At 36.3% G+C, this 26,099-nt stretch overlaps 1 protein-coding gene across 1 annotated transcript in view; it reads left to right on the forward strand.

Annotated features, from left to right (window-relative positions):
* The first annotated feature begins 1,446 nt into the window (after positions 1-1,446).
* The window catches only part of LOC136857255 (runt-related transcription factor 1-like), a 479,280-nt gene continuing 454,627 nt past the window's right edge, over positions 1,447-26,099 (forward strand). The window contains exon 1 of the mRNA XM_067135756.2: positions 1,447-1,852. Within this exon, the coding sequence (XP_066991857.1) occupies positions 1,447-1,852 (406 nt within the window). The remainder of the gene's footprint in view (positions 1,853-26,099) is intronic.

A 26,099-nucleotide genomic window follows, 5' to 3' on the forward strand; every position in this document is an offset into this window, starting at 1 on the left:
ATAAAACGTAAAAAGATAAGAGAAAGTGATGAGAGAAAGGTGATATGAAAGGTCCGTCGTTCGATTCTTTGACAGGATGATGGCAAGTCTCCTTGAGATTGATTTCTAGATGTGTGTATGTGTGTGTCCGGCGGCGAGGCGAGTCACGTGACTGGCGCTTTAAGACGCCGCCCGCGAGGCGCTCTCCATACGTCGCCCGCCGTCCGGTGTCCATGGGCTGCGGCGTCCTGCCACAGCGCCTCGCCACAATTCTAACCGTCGGTCATTTCCGCCATCATTCGGCACTATTCGCCCCCATATCTCCATCCCATTCCCACGTTAACTATGTGTATGTCTTTCTCTATCGCACATACTGCTTGTGTTGTAGATGTGTGTGTCCACGTTAGTTTGGAGCCTGCGTCGTTCCCCCTCCCACTCCCTTCCTCTCCCCCTACCCGTGGAAAAGCCCGCCCCCGCCTGAAGGGGTAAGCGCGAGAGGGGAAAGGGGGTGTGCTACACAACCATCACCCCGCTCTATCTCTCTCTCCGTATTACTCTACAGTTAACGCACGCCCATGCATGCGATTGTGCGTGCTTGCTTTTGCGTGAGCCGAGCCGGCAGGGGGAGGGAGTTTGTTTTCTGTTTTGTTGTTTGTTAGTACGGACCAGCTATTCGCCTGGACACACACCGAACAGTACTGTCGTGGTATATATATCTCTCTCTCTTTTTCCCCCTCCCATAAACTGTCTCTCTCTATCTCTGTCTTGCTCCCTCTAGAACACACTCACACATACACACTCACGCTCTGTCCTGTACATGTGTGTTGTAATATGTGCATGTGTTGGTGTATGTGTGTGTGCTTAAGGCCGACCTCAAACTTCATTGAGTGACCGTAGTGGCTGGAGCGGGTAGCGTGCGACGCTCAACAGTATCCTACCTACCGGGTCGGCCTGCTTCTCGACTGCCAGTGAAAACAATCAACAAACAAACAAAGAAAAAAAGAAAAAAGTGAGAGTCACTAACCGGAGAAATTTTTTCTCTCAACCATTCATAGCCACAATAGATTTTCATTCATAAGAAACGTGAGCATAATGTTTCTTATTTATCGACATCACCAAATTTACCACTAAGAAAGTTCTTCACCCTTTCTTCCTTCAGACAGCTGTTGCTGACGGAACTCAGTACACGTGTTACACAGTGTTTCGTGTTTGTTAGTGTCACCGACATGCGGCTGTGGATTGTTGCGATTGTTAATTTTGTGTTGTCGCTATGAGGATGTTTTTCATGTTGTGTCTGCCAGTCCCTTTGTGGTGAACCCGTGTGTGTTCGGAGGAGGGGTCATTCCCTCCTCCTCAATTCCCGCGATAGCTTCGGACGTGTCGATCTGGGCCTCCAAGGCCGCTGATTGCAAGGGGGCCCTTGAGGTGAACTCTTGTAGTGCGTACCGACGTGCTTCCTCGGACCCCATGCACCTAACGGCCAACACGACGCCCAGTTCGACGACTGGCGCCGCTTCGGCGTCTCCGGATGGAACCGGAAATGTCCTCAATGACACTTACACCAAGATGACCTCGGATATCCTTGCAGAGAGGACACTGGGAGACTTCTTATCCGAGCATCCAGGGGAACTTGTAAGAACGGGTAGTCCACATTTCGTATGCACTGTTTTACCACCTCATTGGAGGTCCAATAAAACTCTTCCTGTAGCTTTTAAAGTGGTGGCACTTGGAGACGTCCTCGACGGGACATTGGTGACTGTAAGGGCGGGAAATGACGAGAACTATTGTGCAGAACTACGTAACAGTACGGCTGTCATGAAGAACCAAGTTGCCAAGTTCAACGACCTGAGGTTCGTCGGCAGGAGTGGCCGAGGTGAGTTTTCTAATACCCATGGATTAAACAGTAACATATTGGAAAGAAATTATAAACACAGAAAACTTCCTAGAGTGAATATTTAATGTTTGGAGAAATTGAGAATATTTCAATAATTAAAACAAAGTTTGATCAGTTACACAATAAAATTAAATTATCGCACGAGTCTAACCTTGTTCAGAGATTTTCTCACAGTAATTTCTATGTTTTAAATTAAGATACCGTAATATTCTACAGGAAAAAAATCCTGAAGAGGCAACTGATCTTATGCCAGCGAATATAGTTTAGTTGGCGTTTTTATTTGTAGAGTTAATACAATTTTGAGGTCTCTTTCTCTAAATCTGAAACGAAAACCGAATTAAGTAACATATTTTTAACACATATCGGTTCTGTCATCATTCAAGTTCCTTAAATTCTAGGCTAGTTTTACTCTAAAATTGATACAAACAACAACGTTTGGATTCCAGTCAGTAACATTTTCTATAAGCTGTCATTGTAAGCCGTTGTAACCTAAACTTCAAACGAGCACATGCCCGATATGTAATTGAAAATTATTGTTACATTTATAGGAATTTATTTTAGGAGAACAAGTAGTTTCACAGTCCATAATCCGACAGTTATTTATGTGTGTTATAAATATCAATAGATGTCCGTTATCTTCCCTCTAATTGAAATTACTCAAAAGAAAGTGCAAAAACTTCGCTTACTATAAACAAGGAATTCGCAATTAAAATGTTAGTGAGGGGGAAATAAATCCTATAATATAGTTTAAGGTAATTTAGATTTCTTAATGTTCGCCATGTCTCATGCCGCAGTAAAGTATCGTTAATCTACAAAGAGCTGTTTCTTGTCTACTCGTTGGCGTTCCACATGAATGCTCCTGCCGCATATCGCGGTAATTGGCGGGCCCAAGCGTCACGACAGTCCCCGAACCCAAAAGACGCGCTACTGACGTCGCCAAGACGCTTTTACAAAGTTTACTCTACTTTCTTAAGAGAGTCGCGTGCGCGCCTCAAAATATCTTCTCTCTTTTCCCTCCCAAGTTTGGAAGAAACTTTTTGCGCATGGCAGAAAAATAAACTCCCTCCTCCCCCGCTTCTCGTCGGCTGGCGTGCGACACCAGTGGGACACCGCACAAGCCGCTATTAATTCAATTATCATGTGCTTCACGGCGTCTTAAGAAAGAAGCCAACATAAGGGGCTAAGTAAGCAAACCTCCGGGCACACAGTAAATATCACTTCCCCTTCAAGATCTTCTCTTAAATGGTAAAGAATAGGTGTAAAATTTTAAAAGCGCACGCGGTTAAGTGCGTCGTAGAAACTGTCCTTGTGGCTTTGTTTCTGTTACGCATATTCGTGCAAGTATTTATTTATTTATTTATTTATTTATTTAATACAGTCAACAACAGAGAAATGCTCCAATTAGACTAGACTAATTGAAGAAACACACTGAGTGAAAATTACAAAGTGACAAAATAAGAACGTAAAAAATAAGGAAAAATAAAAGTAAAAATTAATTGTAGATTCTGTTATATACAGCAAATATATAATGCAGTCATATATAATGTTACAGTAACATAAACAATCATTTATAGAATATTACTAAATTAATATTCAGTAGCTACATATATTATCTTTACAGCAATGGCCATATTGGTAACAAAGAACAAAAAATAGAGACTCTTCCCTTAGGCACAGTTATATAAATGAAATTAAATAAATCTACAAATTGTGACATACGGATTTTGTACTCTGAAAAGTTCTTTAATCAAAACAAGACATTTTCAAAATGTAAAATCAAAGTCAATGTTTATGCCCTTTAATAACCAATTTTTAAACGCTCCCGCACATTCTGTGCAGTGGGGAATTTTTATGTAGAGAGTTTTGCTTCGATTACAATAGAAAATTGACTCAGACGTAAGCTAGATGTTTTCACATTAAAATTAAACTATTCAAGAAACAAGCTATTGTCCACACATTTGTACACTTGACATATCTAAGTGCTCAGAGTAGGCTACCAAACCTAAAATCTGACAAACAATTGCTTCCGTAAAAGAGAGAGGATTTTTTATAATAATTGATAATGTTATTTGCTTTACGTCCCACTAACTACTTTTACGGTCTTCGGAGACGCCAAGGTGCCGGAATTTAGTCCCGCAGGAGTTCTTTTACGTACCAGTAAGTCTACCGACACGAGGCTGTCGTATTTGAGCACCTTCAAATACCACCGGACTGAGCTAGGATCGAACCTGCCAAGTTGGGGTTAGAAGGCCAGCGCCTTAACCGTCTGAGCCACTCAGCCCGGCTAGGATTTTTGATGAATTGCAATAACCTTGGAAGAATTAAATCATAGCCTACAGCGTAAAAATAAATGCGAAACAGCGTGCTAACAATTTTTTAGCATTGTTACCAAAGGCCTTATGAGCCTATAAATCTGTAATTTAGAATCATTGCTGTAGTCATTGGAGCGATGTACATTCAATATTTATTCAAAATTATCGTTGAGTCAAATAATCAAGAGAAGATCGCGAAGTTATTTAAACATTTCTCGGTTTACCCAACAAAATATTACTACGACAAACGTTTCAACATGCTCCATTGTATCTAATGATTTACCATTCGAGTATTCAATACCGGACAATATCATTGTTGCTTAGATTTATTTATTGATAGCAGAATACTAGTATACAATCATCAATGGGAATGGACTACGTGGTTGATCAAATAAATTTACCATCAAATATTGAACAACTGTCCACAAATAGATATATACAAAATTCTGAACGCTGAGTTAAGACTCACGAATAACACTTCATAATTTGTGAAATTCAATATGTCAAGTATGCATTAAAAACATACCTATCACTTGTAGAGATATAATGTCAATTTAAAACGAAGTAGTAGAAAGTACAAATAATTTATATAGTGATAGCTGCAGCTATTGACAGGTATTCATTATAGGTGAAGAAACAATACCTCGTATGTCGCAATGGTCTTCCCACCCATTATATCCCTTAAGATTGGTGACGCCTACAAGCCACATATGGATTTGAAGTCCATCAGAATAATGTTCGTTGTGTTAATTTTACTATGTGACAGTGTAAAGCAAAATCACCCTTTCAAATTGTAAACTGTGGGAGTGCGTAAATACGGCATGCAAACATACAGTCCTACGGTACGATAAGGTCCATTTCCCTTTACACTTACGCATAGGTAAATGGACACAATGAAAATAGTTCTGATGGACTGCATATCCATATGTGGCTGGGAGGCGTGGCCGGTCTTAAGGAAAATGATGGATAGGAGGAATATTGTGACATAGGAGTTTTTGTTTCTTCAACGACGTTATATACGTTTGTATTCACTCCGATCTTTTCGGAATCAAATGTCTGGGATTAAGTTAGCTAAGGTATAACAAAACTTTCTTATGTCCACTAGCAATTAATATTAATGCTGATATTTTAATAAATTTAGATTGCTATACATGTCGCAACTCAAAATTTACCTGACATTGAAACAGATATGCTGTATTTGTAATCAGCTTACAACACGTAATAGTAACACAGAGACAATCTGAACATAATTGAAGTAAATTTAATTCTGAATAAGAAAGAATATCTCTTGAGTATTTTCAGAACGAAATGAAAAATCATGTTCTATTTTCTTTTAAATTCCACGTAACAGAGTAGTTCATGCAGCATGTTACTTCGGACTAATATTCCTATATTTTATATATCCTATCTGACCGAAAGTATATTTACTGAAGCGACGGTTTCTAACTATTCTACTAATAAAAATGTTAAAGTTATCATGCTGTACAAAAAATTACGAAGTATTTCAAAGAATGGCTACAATGTGTTATAATTTTGGTCATAAGAATATCATGAACACATTTTTCTAATTCCCAATATTGGATTTTCTCCAGTTAATGAAAAAGTCCTAATTTTCTATTTATGGTCAGCAATTCATTCATTTCTTAGGGAGTTACAATATTGGACTTACGCAATCTTAACTAGGCCTATACTAGTCGGTTACCTAATGTTGTCATTTATTCTTGAATTTTATGGGGATTACAGTAAAGAATCTAGTGAGTTCATCCGCCTGAAAACCGGTGCGGGTTTGAAATTCTTACAGCAGTATTACTAGTAATCTGGACCAAAATCGGGAAACGATCGGCTGTACCTTATATGATACCTATGAACCATCCCTACAAATATTTGGAGTTGACGAGAAGAATGCGGAAATCTTTATCTAGGACGTCCGAAGATAGTGATCGAACCCATATCTCTACCATGTTCATCTTAAGAGACCGAAAATCCCATTTCAAGGTTTTTAATATTTTGATACAGAAAAAATTAAATTTCATTCCATCAGGTGTGAAGCTAAAATGTTAACGTCCAGACAAGGATGGTAACACATCCCGAAGAGCAGATTAATGGTCTGTTTGATTTCATGTGGCAATTTCTAGCTTGGTGCATCCCGTGTAAGGCAGACCCGCCGACGAGGGTGGTAACATCTGCCGTGTACAGGAATCTGCGTGTCATTCCGGACAAGTTTAGTGACGTGCGTGAGGTATGAGTTGCAGGGATGTTGACGACAACACAAACAAGAAGACCCTGAGCCAAGGGAGTTAATCATTTAAGACTAAAATCACTGACCCGACCAGGAATTGAACCCGGAGCCCTCTTAACCGAAGGCCTCTATTCACCCAAGGATACTGACAGATAAATGGGATATTATGGGAAATCACAGGTCCATCAACAGTTCGTGAAATTGATGTTTTGCAAGGTCTACTAAATTTTGAAATTTAGTAAACTTTTTATTTATTTATTTATTTATTTATTTATTTATTTATTTATTTATTTATTGTGCCTTTGTATGTGGCGAAGTTAGGGTTCACAGCCCTCTTTTACACTCTACCACAACATACTGTAAATGGTCACATAATTTGAAAGTTCTATACTGTGCCCTTTTCAAGCCGTATGGATGTAATATAGTATCTAGAAATTACTTAAATTAATGGAATAAAGTGATATGGAATTATTGTTAATGATGAATATTCTCCATCTATATTACCTAACAAAAGCTCTAAATAATACTTGCTCTCATTCACTCTAACATTCATACAAAATTTGTTCACGTATTTAAGAGAAAATATCGACAAGGCCGTTTAAATGAGGCTATTGAAGTGCTATTACATATACTAACAGGGAGAGAATTCCATAGCCTCGCCCCAGACACCTGGAAAGATCGGCTGTATACTAATGAGTGATTAAAGCGTATCATAAGACTAGAAATCGATCTGGTGTTATTTCCATGGATAGAGGAGATGAAGTTAAAATTTGGAGATAGGTATTGAAGTGTGGATTCGTTCAGAAGTCGATATATTAGTGTCGCAGTGTGTAAAAGTAGCGATGATTATCCAACAAATTCTACAGCAGATTTCTGAATGTATATCAACCAGTATGCTTATGATATGTGCTAACCTCTCCAGTAACAGAGAGAACAATAACGACTCTGTGTTCTTCACACAGAACTACTCATTGAATACATGCTTCAGTCTTGTTCACGATCCATTAGCGAGCTATCAGTGAGCTGTAGCTTATGCTAAACTTAAGGGAGAAAAACCAATGCGGGCTTCCCCCACGTGGCAATTGGGAAGTAGTTCCCACGCGATTCTGTCAGGTGTGGTCCAGTTCGCCGCATTGCGACCAGATACTCCACGCTCAATTACCTTTCAACTCAACTACTAATTCTAATGAAAGCAGTGTAAAATGCGCTACAAAGAACTTCACAAAATAATTCTTTATTTACCTGTTATAATAATAATAATAATAATAATAATAATAATAATAATAATAATAATAATAATAATAATAATAATAATAATAATAATAATAATAATAATAATAATAATAAGGGTCCCGGCCGGGCAGGAAATTTTAATTATGTATCGTTAATTCGTACGGTTCGGGGACTGGATGTTTCTGTTTGACCCACAGTATTCTTCTTCACGTTCACCAACCCACCGCACAAACACGTAACAATGAATACATCTCTCCTGATAGCTTTCGAGTCAGGAAGGGCGTCTGTCTGTTAAACGTCGGCAGATCCATATGTGTGGAACAGCTCGCAGCCGCGAACTCACCATTGCAGAAAAAGTGGAAGAAGTAGATTATTATTATTATTATTATTATTATTAATATTAATATTATTATTACTATTACTATTATTATTATTATTATTATTATTATTATTATTATTATTATTATTATTATTATTATTATTATTAAGTTCCGGGAAGCTGTGGGCCCTGTCATTTAAACTGGCTCCTTCCTTTGGCTTAAACGTACACAGTTCTCTCGCATTCGTATCTCTGTGTTCATCCTTTCTCTCCTCAGCCTACAACTTTCCTATATTTAGTGAGTCAAGCTCCTCGATGTCTTTATATATAATCTCTATTGCTTTCAGATTCCTTCCCTTTCGTTGAACTAAGCCCTCTTGGTTTTGTTGCCCTGAAAATGAGGTAAAATTCGGGTTCGTCACTCTTATTCGGATCATTCAGGTCACGTGTCCATAAGAAGCAAATGATATCTCTATTTCACGTGTGTCAGTAGTTCGTGGTTGTGCTCTCTTCTGAATTCACCGTTGTCTTCTACGAGGCCCAAGATTTTACTCAAAATCCTTCTTTTTGGGGCCTTTACTATTATTTATTAGTATTCTTTTTTAACATGAAGCCTGCTAGGCTAGGGGCTTTACGTCGCACCGACACAGATAGGTCTTATGACGACGATGGGATAGGAAAGGCCTAGGAGTTGGAAGGAAAGCCTGCTAGGGACCTCATGTCAATATCAATTCATCCTTCCTTGTTGTTTCCTCGTCCGTTCTTTCCAGTACTTATTCATCATTGCACTATACTTTATTGTTCTCTCACCGGGCGACTTGGCCGTGCGTGTAGAGGCGCGCGGATGTGAGCCTGCATCCGGGAGATAGTAGGTTCGAATCCCACTATCGGCAGCCCTGAAAATGGTTTTCCGTGGTTTCCCATTTTCACACCAGGCAAATGCTGGGGCTGTACCTTAATTAAGGCCACGGCCGCTTCCTTCCCACTCCTAGCCCTTCCCTGTCCCATCGTCGCCATAAGACCTATCTGTGTCGGTGCGACGTAAAGTCCCTAGCAAAAAAAAAAAAAATATTGTTCTCTCCTCAGACCACTTCGGACCGGGTCCCCTTCACATTCTTCCTTGTAATCCTACCATTCTGACAACCTTATTTTTTAAATGTCTCTTTCTATAGTTTCCTCTTATTTTATCTATATATTAAAAGAGTTTACTAAAACCAGCTTTGGCAAATCCGTTCGTCCGTTCTCCTGGAACAATGTGCTTCATTTTTTAATTCTCTCCGGAATTACCTGCCGAAGAATTATAAGATATTTATACGTCTCTAAGTTAAGCCAACTTTGAGTAATCATTAAATTATCACTCCAATAATTGCAGGCGAAGGCTTACACTAACCTGCAGTACATTCTGTACTTAGCAGGTTGCTAAGTGACTAACACTTTTATTAATATTCTGATAATAACCCTATGTGACTTCCATCCTTAGTAAAGGCATTGCATGCAGCCATGTTTGATTACTACCTGCCAAGCCAGAGATTATACACGTCCTCTGATTACTCTTTTGATTCTCTTTGATTCTCTAATCTTTCACAGCTTCCAGACATATTTAAGAGATGGCAGAGCGTTCCTAAGAACTTACATGCGGCTAAGAGAAAAACGTCTACGTACAAACAGACCCCATGAAGACATACGCCTTAGACATTATCTGGGAACACCTATCGAAGGATAACCTAGCTACACTAGAAAGAGCGGAGGCCAGGGATCTTAAAAGAAGTTCTCTGCCTGTCAAAGACCGCTGCTTTCAGACTAACCTATGAACTCACAAAACTACCGTTCTATATAGAAGAACTGCGATTTAAAATACCATTGCCTTCTACGACAGAATACCAAGCTTTACATTGAGAAATAAAGTATAAAAAAGTGAATACAGTATATAGATAGATTTTGACCAATCAGATGGCATGATTACGTCAGAATGGATGAAATCTGACTGCGAACTGCAGTATACCATAACGGGCTTCCCATTAAAGGTTTTTAAATGCTAGGCAAAGCAATGTGACTACGACAGGCATATCAGGACGAGTTATCTGACCTACTTATCAAATGCTGCGGGGCAGCACGGGTCCACTAGTTTCTTTTTAAATCTTTTTTGACCTCTTGTATCCAGCTTGTTGACTTTTTCTTCCAAAAGTACTTGAATTTCTGTGTTGTCAATCTGTTATTACCCATTCTATAGATATGTCAAAAAATAGCAATCTCTTTTCCGCTCAATATTTCTATGTTCTGGTATACATGCTGATTATTATTATTATTATTATTATTATTATTATTATTATTATTATTATTATTATTATTATTATTATTATTATTAAATGTATTCATTTAGCGTGTGGAGTAGCCGGGCGTGTTAACGCGCTACGGCTATGGAGCCAAGCTGTGAACTCGGGAGACGTGCAGCTTCGAACCTCCACTCGGCTGTGCTGAGAATGGTTTTCACTTCCGGGACATTACTGAGAAAATTAATATTAATAGTTCACATCCGATTCCTTCCACCTCCTTACATAAATTCATTCACCATTATTCATTTTATCTTCATTAGCTCCTCAGCTGAGGTTCGCGACAGGAAAGGCATGCCATATAATGTAATCTCACTTTATCCCCAACCTCGTATCAGAAAATGGGACTAAGGCATCGACATAAACGAACATATATTATTAAATTTGTTCATTCATTAATGGCGAATAAGTCCATTTAGGATTACACAAACTACTTAGTGGTATTAGTGTGCGTTCCTTTCTAACCATTTTAAATCTTTTAAAAAAATAATTAATTTCCTCTAGGTCGAACTGCCTTCAGTGTATTTTGGGTATGGAGAGTCCACACATGTGCTGCTATGTATTTCCTGCCAATTAAACATCATTTTTGGTTTCCAAAATCCATTTCATAGAGTCTCTTTTGGCTTCTATTCTCACACTGGTCAACAATGTTTTCTTTTTAATCTGTTAGGGTTCATAACATTTCATAAAACTTCAACTTGCGTTTGCTCGTATAACTCTGAATGGATGCATATCATCTGATTTCCTAAATATATTCTAAATTAATAACAGTATCGTAATATCTTAGGTTTGGGGGTCAGGAAATGTATTTCTTTTTGTAGAGACCTTGGGTAAGTCGATATGTTGTCTCCATCTTTTGTCATATTATTTCGTTCGCTTATGATTTTATTCCTTTTTCCTTAATTATTAAACCTTATTTAAATATTAATTGTACTTAAATTATTGCTTTAGTTTAGGGATGCGGAATGGTGAAAGTACATTATTATTATTTATTCTGCAAGGAAGGTAGCCCTATTTTAGCTAAAAGTATTTTAGGGCTATAGTTTATAAGAATACAGTATTAAATATTATTATTGCTTTACCTAGTAGAACAAAATATTACACAGAATATTATAGTGAGTTTGAAACATTATATAGAAAACAGATCAAAGCTGAAGTGCAACACGTTTTCACAAATATTTATCATGAACTGGCATGGAAAGGTTTACATTGCAGTAACTCAGGTGTCCTAACAGATTGTTCCTTTTGATAGCGTGTAGTGGGCAATGGAAAATTAAATGAGCTACATTTTTTCTGATTGCCACTACAAATGTATTCCTCTGGTGATTGTATTTTAAACCATTTAAAAAACTTCTAAATGTTGTCATGTCCAGTAACAAACAAACTGTTTAAGTACAAAAAAGGATTCTAAGAATTTTGAAGTTAAACGTTGATGAATGGTAGGAAAGAACAACTCCAGCGTGACATGTCCCTTCATGCTATTTGTCCATATAGAGCTGAAAATCTTGCTAAAATGTCCGCCCTCTTATTTTAAATAGTTCCAGCATGACCATATACCCAACCAAAACAGATATGCAAGTTACTGGATAAGATTAAATTCCCAATGCTTGAGACCAATGGGTGTAGATTATATTTGTATTTTATGGCGGTGAAAGAGCATTGTTATTACCATAATTTCAAAATTATCAATAATCAGGGCTTGAGTTTTGTCACCATAGCAATAATAGGCAAAATTATTATTATAAAGGCTTGCACTTTTGAATTTATTTTCACGGCTTGGAGGATTCGTTAAAATACGAAATGAATAGTGATATGTAATATGGACGAATTTTTAATAACTAAACCTTATGTATATCATGGATACTTTTGTTTGTGCACCCTTGGAATATCATGTAGAATTCGCCCAAACAACTCTGCAATGTACGCTCTCTGGGGTCCCATAGATATTTTGGATTTTTAAAGATAGCATTTTCAGTAAATACGATTTGATATTGTAAGTCATAAGAGGAAACGAATAACAGAGTCAAATATTCAGGTATGTCAAATGATTTCCTCCAACAGTGCCACAAATTCATGAATCATGGTTAAAATCAATTTTGTTTATATTTTCGTTTTAAAATTAAGTTATGCTTTAGCCTGTATCATTTTAAACTAGTTGTAAAATGTTATTATATTGATGAATTTTTATTTCACTGTTAGCTGTGTGAAAATACGATTACAATTTCAAACGATTTTACGTGTTCTTCAGAATTAATTAAAATTACATGTGTTTCTTCAAAACCCTCCAAAACACTAAATTATAAATGTATGAATGCTAAAAAATGCCTAATTTACAAATAATCAAACTGTCATATTTCTGATTTCAAAATTCTAAAAACCACCTCCGCTATCAATAATGATACCAGTGGCCACTATAAATTTGCTAGCGTTCTTTTAGACATAGCAGAATAGTTAAGTAGGTGACTGTGATCAAAGCCTTCTGCATTTAGGCGTAATTAGGAAGATCGATTTGTTATAGCCAAAAGTTCTAAGATGTTGTTTACTTACAACAATCGCTACAAAAACGACGTGAAAAAAGAAGTTACACATACATGATGTCGTCGCAGCGCCTACGGAAACCGCTCTGTAATAATAGTTTTTGAGAAATACTGACTTGCAGCACACATATTATGAACGATAATTCCTTGACAATATTCGCACAATATTGAACCTTAGAAGGCAGAACCTTACCGACCAAAGTTCTGAGTTAAAATATTACACATGGCGATTTTTTTACAGACGCAACGACGATATGTATTTTTTTACGAATTTCCTGTGTTTAGAAGTTTTACATTTCTACAAACAATCCTTTCTATATGATGTCAGTGAAAAATCACTTTTTATGTACGAAGTAATTAGAAATTTTCAATGTTCGTATGAACTATTTATGAGATAACATTTATCCGAAGGATGGGTGCATAATTGCTGTGATAGTAATGGATATATTTAATACCATTAATCTAATTTTCACGTGGCCTCGAAATCGTGGGAAGGTTCCCAGGCTCTTCAGAAACTATTCTAGTAAACTTAAACTTTTCACTCTCAAGTTATTTTCAGCCTTGCGCATGTCTCATACCAGATTTTACTTGATGTTTCGACATTGGTTGAAATAGGCTAAGATATATTTTCACAGCTATTGAACAGACATGGAATGACAACATTAGCATCCGTTTCCTCTTGGATCCTTTACCAGAACTTCACAATGGCGTGATGAATTTCTAAAACTTGTTTCACTGCAACTAATCTGAAAAGTCAGGCTGATCATCATTCCCAAAAATTTCTAACATATAATCTTCCTTCATGCTCTCTTCACAATTCTTTCCATCCACCTGAGAAGTCAAGTGTGAAAAAGAACACAAGGTACGTAATTATCATCAAAATACGACAAGGCTATTTACGAATCGTCCGCCGTCTGTACAGAGGATGTGATGAACAACAGCATCATATTGAACTCGGAAGGTGGAGAAGAGCGCATTGCTTGAAATACGAGTTAACTAGTGTTTGGGATAGCGAGATACATGTGTTAACTCGGACATGGTATCTAAAGGTTTAAGAACAGTTTATGCAAACCTAAAAACAGAAATCATGCTGTCATCAAAATTTAACTTTGGATTTCCTTCAGAACTCCAGGAAATGGTTCCTCAAAGCCTACATCCTCAGTACGTCAAAAATATGGTCAGTTAGGGAAATCGACGTTATGATAAGTTTTGACTTTGATATATATATAGTTCAAAAACTTTTCCTGAGCGTGAATTTGTAAATTTTGGAAACGAACGCACACTTTTACTTAGTGAATACAGCAATTTTCCAATCTTATTGGTAGAAGGCACATTAAGTGATAGGAAGAATATCGTCGCTGCCGGGACAAAACCTCCTATGTGAAATATTTTAGCTTACAACTTTGCCCGGTAAGATTCTGTCGTCTAAGGTGCAATATTGTGTGAATATTGTCAAGCCATTCTCGCTCTTCATAATGTATGTGCTGCGGGGCAGTATATCTCCAAAAATATTATCACATGGGTGGTTTTGTCCCGCCAACGACGATATTTTGCCAACCGTCATTCCCGATCTGCTGAATCTGTAGCAGAAATTTCTTTCAGACAATTCAGCAACGAAGAATAAAAATTGTGATTCTAACTGTAATAATAATAAGTCATCCCCCTTCAGATCACAAGGGCCCTTGGAAGAGTAGAAGGTATTCGTAGCCTCGGCATTGAGTGAGATACAGCGGTTAGCTGTACGCCTGACCAACTTTTCCCCAAGGAATATAACCCGGTACTCACCTTCGGTGCAGGGAGAGTGTACAGATGTAGGAATCCTTTCTCCACATTCATCGACTTCCTAGTGAGGATCGAAGCCACGTCCTATTGAATGAACGAATGTTTTTATCTCCTCGACGAGGCCGTCCTCGAAAATAATAATAATAATAATAATAATAATAATAATAATAATAATAATAATAATAATAATAATAATAATAATAATAATACTGCTATGTTTGTTTTACGTCACACCAACATAGATAGGTCTTATGGCGACGATGGGACAGGAAAGGCCTGGGGTTCGAAAGGAAGCGGCCGTGGCCTTACTTAAGGTACATCCCCAAAATTTGCCTGGTGTGAAAATGGGAAACCACTGAAAACCATTTTCAGGGCTGCCGACACTGGGGTTCGAACCCACTATCTCCCGGATGCGAGCTCACAGTAGCGCGCTCCTAACCGTATGGCCAACTCTCCCGGTATAATAATAATAATAATAATAATAATAATAATAATAATAATAATAATAATAATAATAATAATAATAATAATAATAATAATATGTTTTAACGGACGTTCAATTTCGAATGTCCTCATGTGTGCCCTTAAGTAGTAATTAATTGGAACGGGTCTGAAAAAATTCGATACAGTACAACTCATACAACCATTTCCCTTCATATTTGATCAGTAAGATATACATAGATCGAGAGTTTATTACCATTGAAACGTTTTAATGTTATTGCAATTTTCCACGTGCTATTTTATAATATAATACAATATAATATAATATAATATAATATAATATAATATAATATAATATAATAATGCGAATAAGCCCATTACGACTACGCAAAGTACTCAGAGGCGTGCATTTGCCTTCCTTTGTGCCCATATTTGTTTCATTCCTTTGCTGTGAGCTTCCGTTCTGTCTTCAGACCGGGTTGTTCCGGTCTTCTTCTTTGGTGTTTCCACATGTTCAATTTGACATTTGTGAATTTTGAATCTGAAGATTACCTTGTTTCGGAGATCTGCTGGTGTAATTCCTACCAGTTTCAAATAGGTTTTGATTTCGCCAATCCATTTCATTGTATTTTGTTTGGCTTTCCTCCTGTTTTCGTATAATTTGACTATTTGTTTTATAAGTATGTCTGGATGCATTCTTTTAATTATGTCTATAGCATCTTAACCTCGGTGTTATAATTTTGCTGTGAATATTGTGTATTGTTTGATTTCCTGCCTGCTTCTAAGTTGACATTGTCCTCGGCGAGTTTTGGGCCTAGAATTTTTCTTACGATTTTGCGTTCCTTACTTTCAATGTTCTCAATGCGTCTGCTTTCCTGTTCAAAATTAGTGTTTATGACCCATAATGACATTATGGTTTAATGACTATTGTAATGTCTTAGTTTTGTTTGCTTGGAGATACATATTTTGTTGGAGTTCTTTTGGATTAATCAGTATGCAGTTTCCATATTTTAGCATCTAATTTCATTGGCTTTTGTTTCGAGTCCATTTTTCTGAATAGTTTCACCAGTATATTATTATTATTATTATTATTATTATTATTATTATTATTATTATTATTATTATTATTATTATTATTATTATTATTATTATTTCCGAATTAAGTTACCTATGGACTGCATAGAACTTTAGGAATTTTTTAAAATTTTCTCTTCTCTTCTCTTCTCTTCTCTTCTCTTCTCTTCTCTTCTCTTCTCTTCTCTTCTCTTCTCTTCTCTTCTCTTCCCAGATCCTCTTTATTCTTTCTCTTTTCAATTTTTTATTTCTTCGGAAATGATCCGTTTGGGCCTCATTTTCATTGGTTTCTCTTCAAATGCTTTTAAACTGTCGATCCGTCTTCTGAACACTCTTGTATTATGGATCATCTCTAGTGTAAATCCAACTTCTTAGACATCCCTCTAGACCTCTTTTACCCACCTGGAAGTGGCCTTTAATCCCACGATGTATCTGAATACCCTTCTGGTCAGTAGTTTGTCATCTATTCTTACCAGATGTCCTTACAATTCAGCCTTCATTTCCGCATTGTTGCCCGTGATATTCTCAGTGTACTTGTAGAGTTCCTCATTTCTCCTTTTCTTCCACGTTCAATTAGTAGTCCTCTGCGGTCCCAGAATTTTCCGCAGAATCTTCCTTTGCTTATTATCGAGTTCTTTCAGCTTACCTTCTTTTAATTTAACATAAGACAATCTGAAGCGTACAATTCTTCCGGTTTTATTACTGAGTTATAACGTTGCCCGCTTGTAATACCTGTTAGAGGCCAGATAAAATTTTATGGCCCTTGTTTTGTTTGCCTTTTTATATAGTATATATGTATAGTATATAGTATCTCAAAGGTATTTGATATTTTAATCTTCTAATTTATTATTAGTATACGCCTATTTACTATTATTTATTTATTTATTTATTTATTTATTTATTTATTTATTTATTTATTTATTTATTTATTTATTTATTTGTTTGTTTGTTTGTTTGTTTGTTTGTTTATTTGTTTGCGAGTCTGGTTGTCTACCCTTTAGTCCCGTTGCTTTACGTGGTTGGGAATGATTCGAGATGAATTTATCTGGTATATTTTTACGGCCGATTGCCCTTCGTGACGTCAACCTCAGTTGAGGGATTAATGAAGATGAAATGAATGATGGTGAATGAAATTCGGTAAGGAAGTAGAATAAATTTCTGTGGCGTATGAAATGGAACTGTGCAGGCATTTTCCTTCAAGTGGAAATAGGAAACCACAGAAAAACATTCGCAGAACAGCCGACGGTGGGGTGCGAACACACGCGTCTTCCGAATGCAGAGCTTAGTTACATAGTCGTAGCGCATTAACACTTGCGCCAATCCGCCCGGTCATTATTATTATTTCGAATAGAACGACCTAGGAGTACGCTTGTTCATCATCTTTGCCATTAATTTTCGCATTTCCTCCATCTGTAACTCATTTTCTTCCTCCGATCAGGGAGTTCATTTTTCTCAGTGAGTTTTCCAGGAAATCACTGACCTTCTTCTGCATCTCCCTCACAGACTGTTTGCCCTGTAAGTCTGTCAGACCAATTCCTTTTGTCCTAATTGTTTTATTATTATTATTATTATTATTATTATTATTATTATTATTATTATTATTATTATTATTATTATTATTATATTTTTTTACGTCGCACCGACACAGATATGTCTTATGGCAACGAAATTATTATTATTATTATTATTATTATTATTATTATTATTATTATTATTATTATTATTATTATTGGCTCCGTGGCTCAGGCGGCAGCGCGCCGGTCTCTCATCGCTGGGTTCCGTGGTTCAAATCACGGTCAATCCATGTGAGATTTGTGCTGGACAAAGCGGAGGCGGGATAGGTTTTTCTCCGGGTACTACGCTTTTCCCTGTCATATTTCATTCCAGCAACACTCTCCAATATCATTTCATTTCATCTGTCAGCCATTAATCATTGCGCCAGAGGAGTGCGCCAGGCTTCGGCAGCCGGTACAATTTCTATCCTCACCGCTAGATGGTGGCTTCATTCATTCAATTCCTGACCCAGTCGAATGACTGGAAACAGGCTGTGGATTTCCTATTTCATAAATAATACAGAGCCTATAATGCGAAGTAAGATATTTTTATCTTACAAGGCATTATTAAAGTATCTACATTATTACCACCTATATTAGTATATTAGGTTGAAGTTGAAAGATGACAGTTGACTTGAAATTGTCGAAATTGATGCGTATGCTATAACTTAAATGTATGCCTAATTACCCCTTCACTGAATTTTTATTCAGCCTGTCAAAATGTAATATACAATTTAAAATCCTTTGGATTTACACTTAACACAACACAAACCCTCCACTTCTAGATGTCAAAATATATAACTTTGTATGCCCAGTGCAAAAACTGGTTCAGAGTAAATGTAACTTAAGCTTTTCAGTCTTTAGGGCACAGAAATTCAGTATAAATATTACACTATCAAATTCCTGGAAAATAGTGCACTGTTAAACAAGGAATACGAATGCTTTCTATTAAACAAAGAATGACACGTTTCGTTCTTAAAATAACATCCTCAGGTTTCATCTACTCGTACTCAATATGTGGAACTTATCTGAATGCAGTCCTGCCTTGTCTCCACTCCACGATACAATTTTCAGATTTCAAATTCCTAAGTGTTTGGGCAGAAATAATCATAAATATCTCAAAATGCTGAGTGTGACTTGATACATTGTAATGATGTTCTTCAAACAACTAAACATCGATGGCCTAGATTGAATACCTCGTATCTCAAAAAGTTCTTCCTATCCAATATTTCCCTTAAGTATGGTCACGCCTCCCAGCCACATTTGGATATGCAGTCTATCAGAACAATGTTCGTTGGATTTATCTTCCTATGCAGCTCAGTAAAGGAAAATGAACCTTATAAAAATTATACTCTAGGAATTAGTAAATACGTCATGCAGACATACTTTCCTATAGTATGGTACGGCAAGGTTCATTTTCCTTCACACGTCGGCATAGGAATAAAGAATACAACGAACATTGTTCTGATGGACTGCATATTCATGTGTGGCTGGGAGGCGTGGCCAGTCTTAAGGGAAATAATGGATAGGAAGAACTTTGTGAGATACGACGTTTTCATTCTAGGCCATCGACATGTCATTCTTTGTTTAACAGTGTTATTCCAGTTATTCCGTGCTTGTTGACAAGTATATTAGAGTGTAATATTTATATTAAACTTCTGTGTTCGACGGACTGTATAGCTTTTAAGTTACATTTAACGGAGTCAACACTGGAAAGCATGGCCTCCTTCTTAATTAAAATAAAAAATAAAAATAAAGAATGGTTCAGTATAATAATCCAATTTTGAAAAAGTGATTTTAATTGTTGGGTGTCAGTTTTACATCGACATTTCGTTGTTGTGTCTGTAAAATTCGCTTTGTGGATTTTAATTTAGAATTTTGGCTGGTAATGTTCTGCCATCTAAGGTTCAATATTGTGAGAAAAATTTCAAGGAATTCTCGCTTTCCATAATATATGTGCTGCGGGTCAGTATACCTCCCATCAACATTGTTCCATTGTTATTTCCGCTATGTCATAATATTTTAGAACGAAAATTCGTTGATATAGTTCATATTTCATCGTAGAACATTGATCGGTAAAGGCCGGGTTTCCATACGGTAACAGGTTAGATTGCAAACTAATTTGGTTAGTAGGAAGTGTCGGCCACCCGCTCATCCATAATGTACAAATAGCAACATAATTCATAGGGGATTCTGAGGGGCCGTACCCTTAATATTTATGCAAACCCCGTGGCATAATCGTTGTGGACGTAGACTATACTTCTACTCCCTTTGGTAAGTTTGCATTCTAACCCATTAATGCATAAAAATGCGGGCTCTACTGATCAGAATGCTTCTGTCTTCTAAGGTTCAGTACGGCATGGAGTATATCAATGAAATTTCGTACCAAGTGATACATGTGCTCCGGGTTAGTATTTATCCCCTCAACAAACAGGTACTTGGAGGTGCAATGACGATATTCTGTTTTACAAAGGAATTTATTATCAGTGTGAGGATCCAACCAGTGCGGTATCATTCTATTCAGTATAAATGTCACTCTCTTTGGGAGATCAATGCGTGTGCAGTTAAAAGTTTGTGGTTCTCGCAAAATGCGGTTTAAAATTGCGTTAGCAACGCGTGACTTCACCTTTGTTTGACATTTAGACCGTCAGGAATTTCATGCAAATCATTGAAAAATGTTAACAATTAGCTATTTGGAAATATGGTATTACGAGTAATGACAATAGTAAAATTCCATAAAATTTGCTAAGAAATTATCGTTGTGTGTTATTTAAATCCTCAATTTGATAGTCCGAATTAGAGCTCATTAACGTAAATTCAATTACGAATGACTTATTATTATTATTATTATTATTATTATTATTATTATTATTATTATTATTGATGTTGTTGTTGTTGTTGTTTACTGAACTAATCTGTTCTTCTGAGAATTTAGTAAAGTCAAAAAAGAATTTAAAAAATGTCGAATGTATATAATCTGGCAGAGAAACAAATATAACGTAAAGGATTTGTTGTAGAATAAAATGTGTGTTTGGGACAAATAAAACTGCCCTTTACATATTAATAATTTAATTTACTGGATATTAAATGGACGTCACAACTTTTAGCAATAAAACTCTCCATATTCTTAAATGTAGAAAAGAATATTGCGTTAAAACTATTCAGAAATATTATATTATTCAAAAACCGGAATTGTTTTCAAAATTTTAAATATTATCAAATTTCGAATTATATGCTTCCATAATTCCAGAACAAACATCTACAAGATACTACTTTGTTAATCAAAACTATAAAGATATGTATACGTTTAGGGAAGACACTAATTATGAATGATTTTGGAAATTTGTTTAGCAACACAGTAATTTTCTTTGGTGCATTATTAACACTTAGAGGTTCTCTATTTACATTGGAATTCTCATTGTTTAGAATTAGTTATTTAAATGTGTAGAAATTTACATTTATTGCTATTTATTTTGTTGAATTGGACATTGTGTGATTTTTGGTGTCTTCTCATGAAAGTGTTTCAATAAAACTGGGTGGCTTAATGTGTTTTGTATGTCAATATTCTGTACGCACTTTCCTTGCCTCATCTACACTAAATAACACTCATCATCATCATATTGTATAACTCTTTCCTTATCACAGCAATAAAAATATCTGTCTTCAACTAGAAATAGGAATAGCAATGGGAACTCAAACTGTGTGTAGAACTCGCAGTTCATCTTCAGGTTCTTGAAGTAAAACACCCTAGGTTGTCCTTTTCTTCTCTTGCCAACGATTCACTTTTCAGTGATTTTTTTTTTAAAGTTGATGCTACAATGAGTATCTGAATAGATTTTTATATTGCCAGTTTCAGTAATTTGACTCCTTTCTTCTGTTGCTTCTGCGAGGACTTCAGTATAACTCTTCATGTCGGTCCAACGTTTACGATCCACTGTCCTATCAGGGAGTTAATTATTAGAAACCGAGATTACAGACAAATTGACAAAACACAATATTTCGAAAATTCGATAACATAAAAATTTCAGTTTGTCTGATCGTTGTATAACTCAAATACGAGTAATCCGATGTTATGAGTAAGGAAGGAAAATGTGGACAAATGCCAAAACAGAAGACAAGTTATTTCTCTTTCTTCCTTGAATCTAACAATTTTCACACTACATTACGTTGCTTTTAAAAAAAGAGGTTGTAATTTCTCGACGTTAATGTGATATTATAGAAGAAGTATCCGCCGTCACTTTAGTTTTCATCCTATCAAAACTGTTCAACAATGTGCCCTATCAATAGGAATCCTATTCATTTGTTCGCTACCGACAATTCGCTCGCCATATTGTATGTTTAATCCAGATCATTGACGAAAATTAAATTTAACAGTTAATCACACCTCTCTATCACCATTGGCACAAACAATGCGTCCCTAACATATTCACAAACAAGACAAGGGCAAAGGAGAAACCTGGAAGTCCTGACCATAGTTAACGTAACAGCTTAGTCTTTCATGGCCGATGGCACAATACAAGTGCTGAACTACTGTAAGCCATAGTCCGGAACTCGCCTCTGGAGAGACAAGACCCTTGAAAATACCCGGTGTAATATCCGGTGAAATGTCGGAAGCACAAACCCGATTAGTCCACGGATTACAAGCCTGGGGCTAATGAACCAGAGTTCCTCGTAGTCTACCTCCAGAAGAATCCTTATTCAACGAAATAAGTCAATGAAACTAAATTCTTCACTTTCTCACTTGGCCTCTCTGTCATGAATAAGGTTAACTATATTCTTTATATCATATTCAAGGCTAATTAAGAAAATGCAGGGCAGTGATTTTAGAGGAACTCTGTGAGTAATCCGAGGGACCTGAACTGTATTGTGATGTGTATGGTTGCGTGTCATACAAACCTTATAGATTGATTATAACACGACTTGAAAATCATCGCAAACATTTACAACATTAAGGACGTATTCTGTCACATGTCACACTAAATGGTTACCAGATTATTTATTTATTAAATACCTGTCATTAACAAATAAAAGTATTTCTCATCATATTCTATCGTAGGTTAACGCTACATCCAAAAACATTTAATACAAATAAACATATTTGCTAAAAGTATTTAAACTGATTGCTAAAGTTGTGTTATCTTTACCTACGCATCCATGAAGTAATGTTTTCCTTTATCATGTACTCCTTGTCATAGGCCGTATAATCTATGGGAGACAATACTTAGTTGTTAAATAGGCCTTACGATGTTCTGCGCGTTCAAGTGTAAGGAATGATTTTCGGAAGATATTTCAACGACCTACCTTACTTAATTCGTAATATCATTTCAATTGCAGAATTATTTTTGTATCACAAACAGAAAAGTGCAAGAGTGGTCAGTGTGGGAAGGGCCAGGTATAAAGAAATTTACGTCTATATATGTAACCTGTCGTAGCAGTGAATTTATTGTTTTAATCCCTTGTCTTCTGATGTAATTATTAACTGATGAACTTGGTGTACGTATATTAGTACTTAATTTCATTATATTTAGGAAAGGGTTTTAACTAAGAAGTGTACACGTGGTATTTGAGTTGTGAACCACCTGAAAGTATTGATCTACCTTCCTTCAAAATCATTCTGGAAGATAAGCTGATACTTTTTGGGATGGAAAATACATGTAATACAGTTTATTAAAAACACAGCTCCCCAAATTCACGTTTAAAATGATGCGTGATTTTCTACCAAGAAAAATTGGTTTTCTAGTTCAATACTTTAATCATTGGCAGTTATATTGAAAAAAATATTTTTTCAGATTGTCTCGATAAAATTTAAATTTCCAAATCAATTACTGTTTGGTGCCACAAACCACTCCTTAAGATTTGTTAAGTTAGATGATGATATAATGATAACAAAGATAATGTGATTTTTTATTGATCAGAACTTTTTACAATTTGTTTTACGCCGCACCGACACAGTTAGGTATTACAGCAACGAAGGGATAGGAAAGAGCTAGATGTGGGAAGGAATCGGCCGTGGCCCTAATTAAGGTACAGCCCCAGCATTTGCCTGGTTCAGAAACTGGAAACCACGGAAAACCATCTTCAGGGCTGCTGACAGTGGGGGTCTAACTCGCTGTATCCCGAATGCAAGCTCACAGCTGCGTGGCCCTAACTGCATGGCCAACTCACTCAGTGATCAGATTTTCATTTCTTTTCTAATTTCAAGGCACTATACGATATAAATAATTATTTAGAGATCAAGAAACTTTGGTAAATCTTGTAGACGTAAGCTTCAACTTAAGATTAAAACTACTGTACTTCGTTGGGGTCTTTTAGAGAGTTTTCAGCAATTTTTTTATTTGTACAGCAAGAAGTTTTCAGGAATGTGCCTTCATTAAGACCACCTTCGTTACCTTCGCAATCACAGCTAATCACTGTTCTGTCGTTAAAGACCTATCCGTGTTAGTGTCTCATTAATCTGTCTGTATCAAGATATGATTATTTTGAACGAATTCATGGATATAGATATAGGAGTGAGAGAATAAATCCCCGGTTAGGCAATATTAAACAAATAATACTGTTATTTTCATAGTACCCTGGGGACATCTAAATCGTCAGGTCCTCATCTTGCGAAAACGTCTGGAAAAAAAATGGAAACATACGGAGAATATTTCCTAAATTAATAACATTAATAATAATCTCTTCAATTTCTACAGATTTACAACTGAGAGTCACTGATGTGTAAGAATTCTTCTCTGCAAGGTCTCTTAAAAACATGATGGTAAATATACCGAAGTAGGTCACTCACATTTAAGCACCCTTAATTTTCAAACGATGTGCTGCCTTGATCTACGCTATGAAGCCAGTCACACCGAGTTCTGGCGGCAATCTGATAATCAACGTGCTCATTCTAATGTGTCTGATGAAGCTGATCCTTATCAAAAATTCGCAGTTTACTGACAGATCATGTCTTCATCGGTATGAACTAGTGACGGACAGGAAGAAGTCTGCCAGAAATTTACCTCTACGAATGATATTTGCCGGAAATGATTACGATGATAATTGTTGTCTTTAGAGGCGTAAGATCGAGAAATTTAACACATTTTCAGGGTCTTTCCACCTTATGCTGAGAATGTGACTTTATATACTACTCGACACATGTCACGGAACAATCAATCAACATCGTATCTTATTACCGTCTTAGCTCTCCCAAAAAAATCATGAAATACTCTGAAAATTCTTGGGGAGAACTGGAGCAGATATTCAAGAGATGTATACTTTGAATAAGCATGCAACCTTCTAAACACATTCAGGATTTTAGAATTAATTTGAAATGATTGTTTTATTCTTAAGATAGAAATAATGAAACTCAATATTTCGTAAAATAGTTATCTGTCTAAATAAGATAGGAATTATCGCCTACCCATGCTCTCAAGTCGAGAGCACTTGCGGCATAATTTTGAGGCAAAACTGGAAGTAGACCGATAAAATTATCATCATACTTGTGCAACTTAGATATTATTTTCAAAATAAGTGAAAATGAATGTTTTTGCTACTTCGAAATATTTTCCATTTTGATGTGTTATTTTCTCTCAATTTACCGTTATTTTTCATTGTATCCTGTGTCTTCTTACTTTCCAACTTGTTTTCAATATATGCACAGCCACTGATAGCAATTAATCACTAATTAATTACTATTGAAAAAGCAATTCACTGTAATTATCAAATTACTGCTGATGCACTAGACGTACGGCGCAGGCCTAATTTCTTCACGTGCGGCCCGCACATTTCCCGGGAATAAAATGTGAGCTTCTCAGTTAGCTTCACTCTACTTAGTAAAACGAACAATAGTCAGCCTGGATTTTAATTCACTGTTGAAACTCATCAGAGTGGTAACTATCTGAATATTGCAGTACGAATTATTTGAATAATAATTAACCTCAAGACTCGTCAAGTGTTCTTTATTATTGCCTGAATATGTTACAGTGTGGACATTTAAGAACATATAAAAAATAATCGTTGAATAACTGTAAATGTGCAAAGGATGATAACTACACTTCTTATCACAGTACTAGGTATTAGAGATCATAGCATTCATCGGTGTTCAAGAAGTATTTAATACCATGGCATCAGTGGAGACAATGTGATTCAATGTGATTCCGTTAATATTAGTTGTGACAGAAAAAATCATTTAATAAATATTTGTGATAAAAATGAGAAAAAATTCAATTGCCAATATTTCAAAGTTTCTATCCAAAGGATGTGTCGAAACTTAAGCAAAATTTCAGGAATGATACAGAAGAAGAAAAGACAGGTGTACGACACCGTGGGTTCGCAAACGAATAATAACAGAGATATCCGAGCGTGTGTACGCCTACACGTTTTGGTTCTTAGAATAACATGTAAGACACCGGTCACAGTTGTACACGA

This window comes from Anabrus simplex, chromosome 1 (assembly GCF_040414725.1).
Source record: "Anabrus simplex isolate iqAnaSimp1 chromosome 1, ASM4041472v1, whole genome shotgun sequence".
NCBI lineage: Eukaryota > Metazoa > Arthropoda > Insecta > Orthoptera > Tettigoniidae > Anabrus > Anabrus simplex.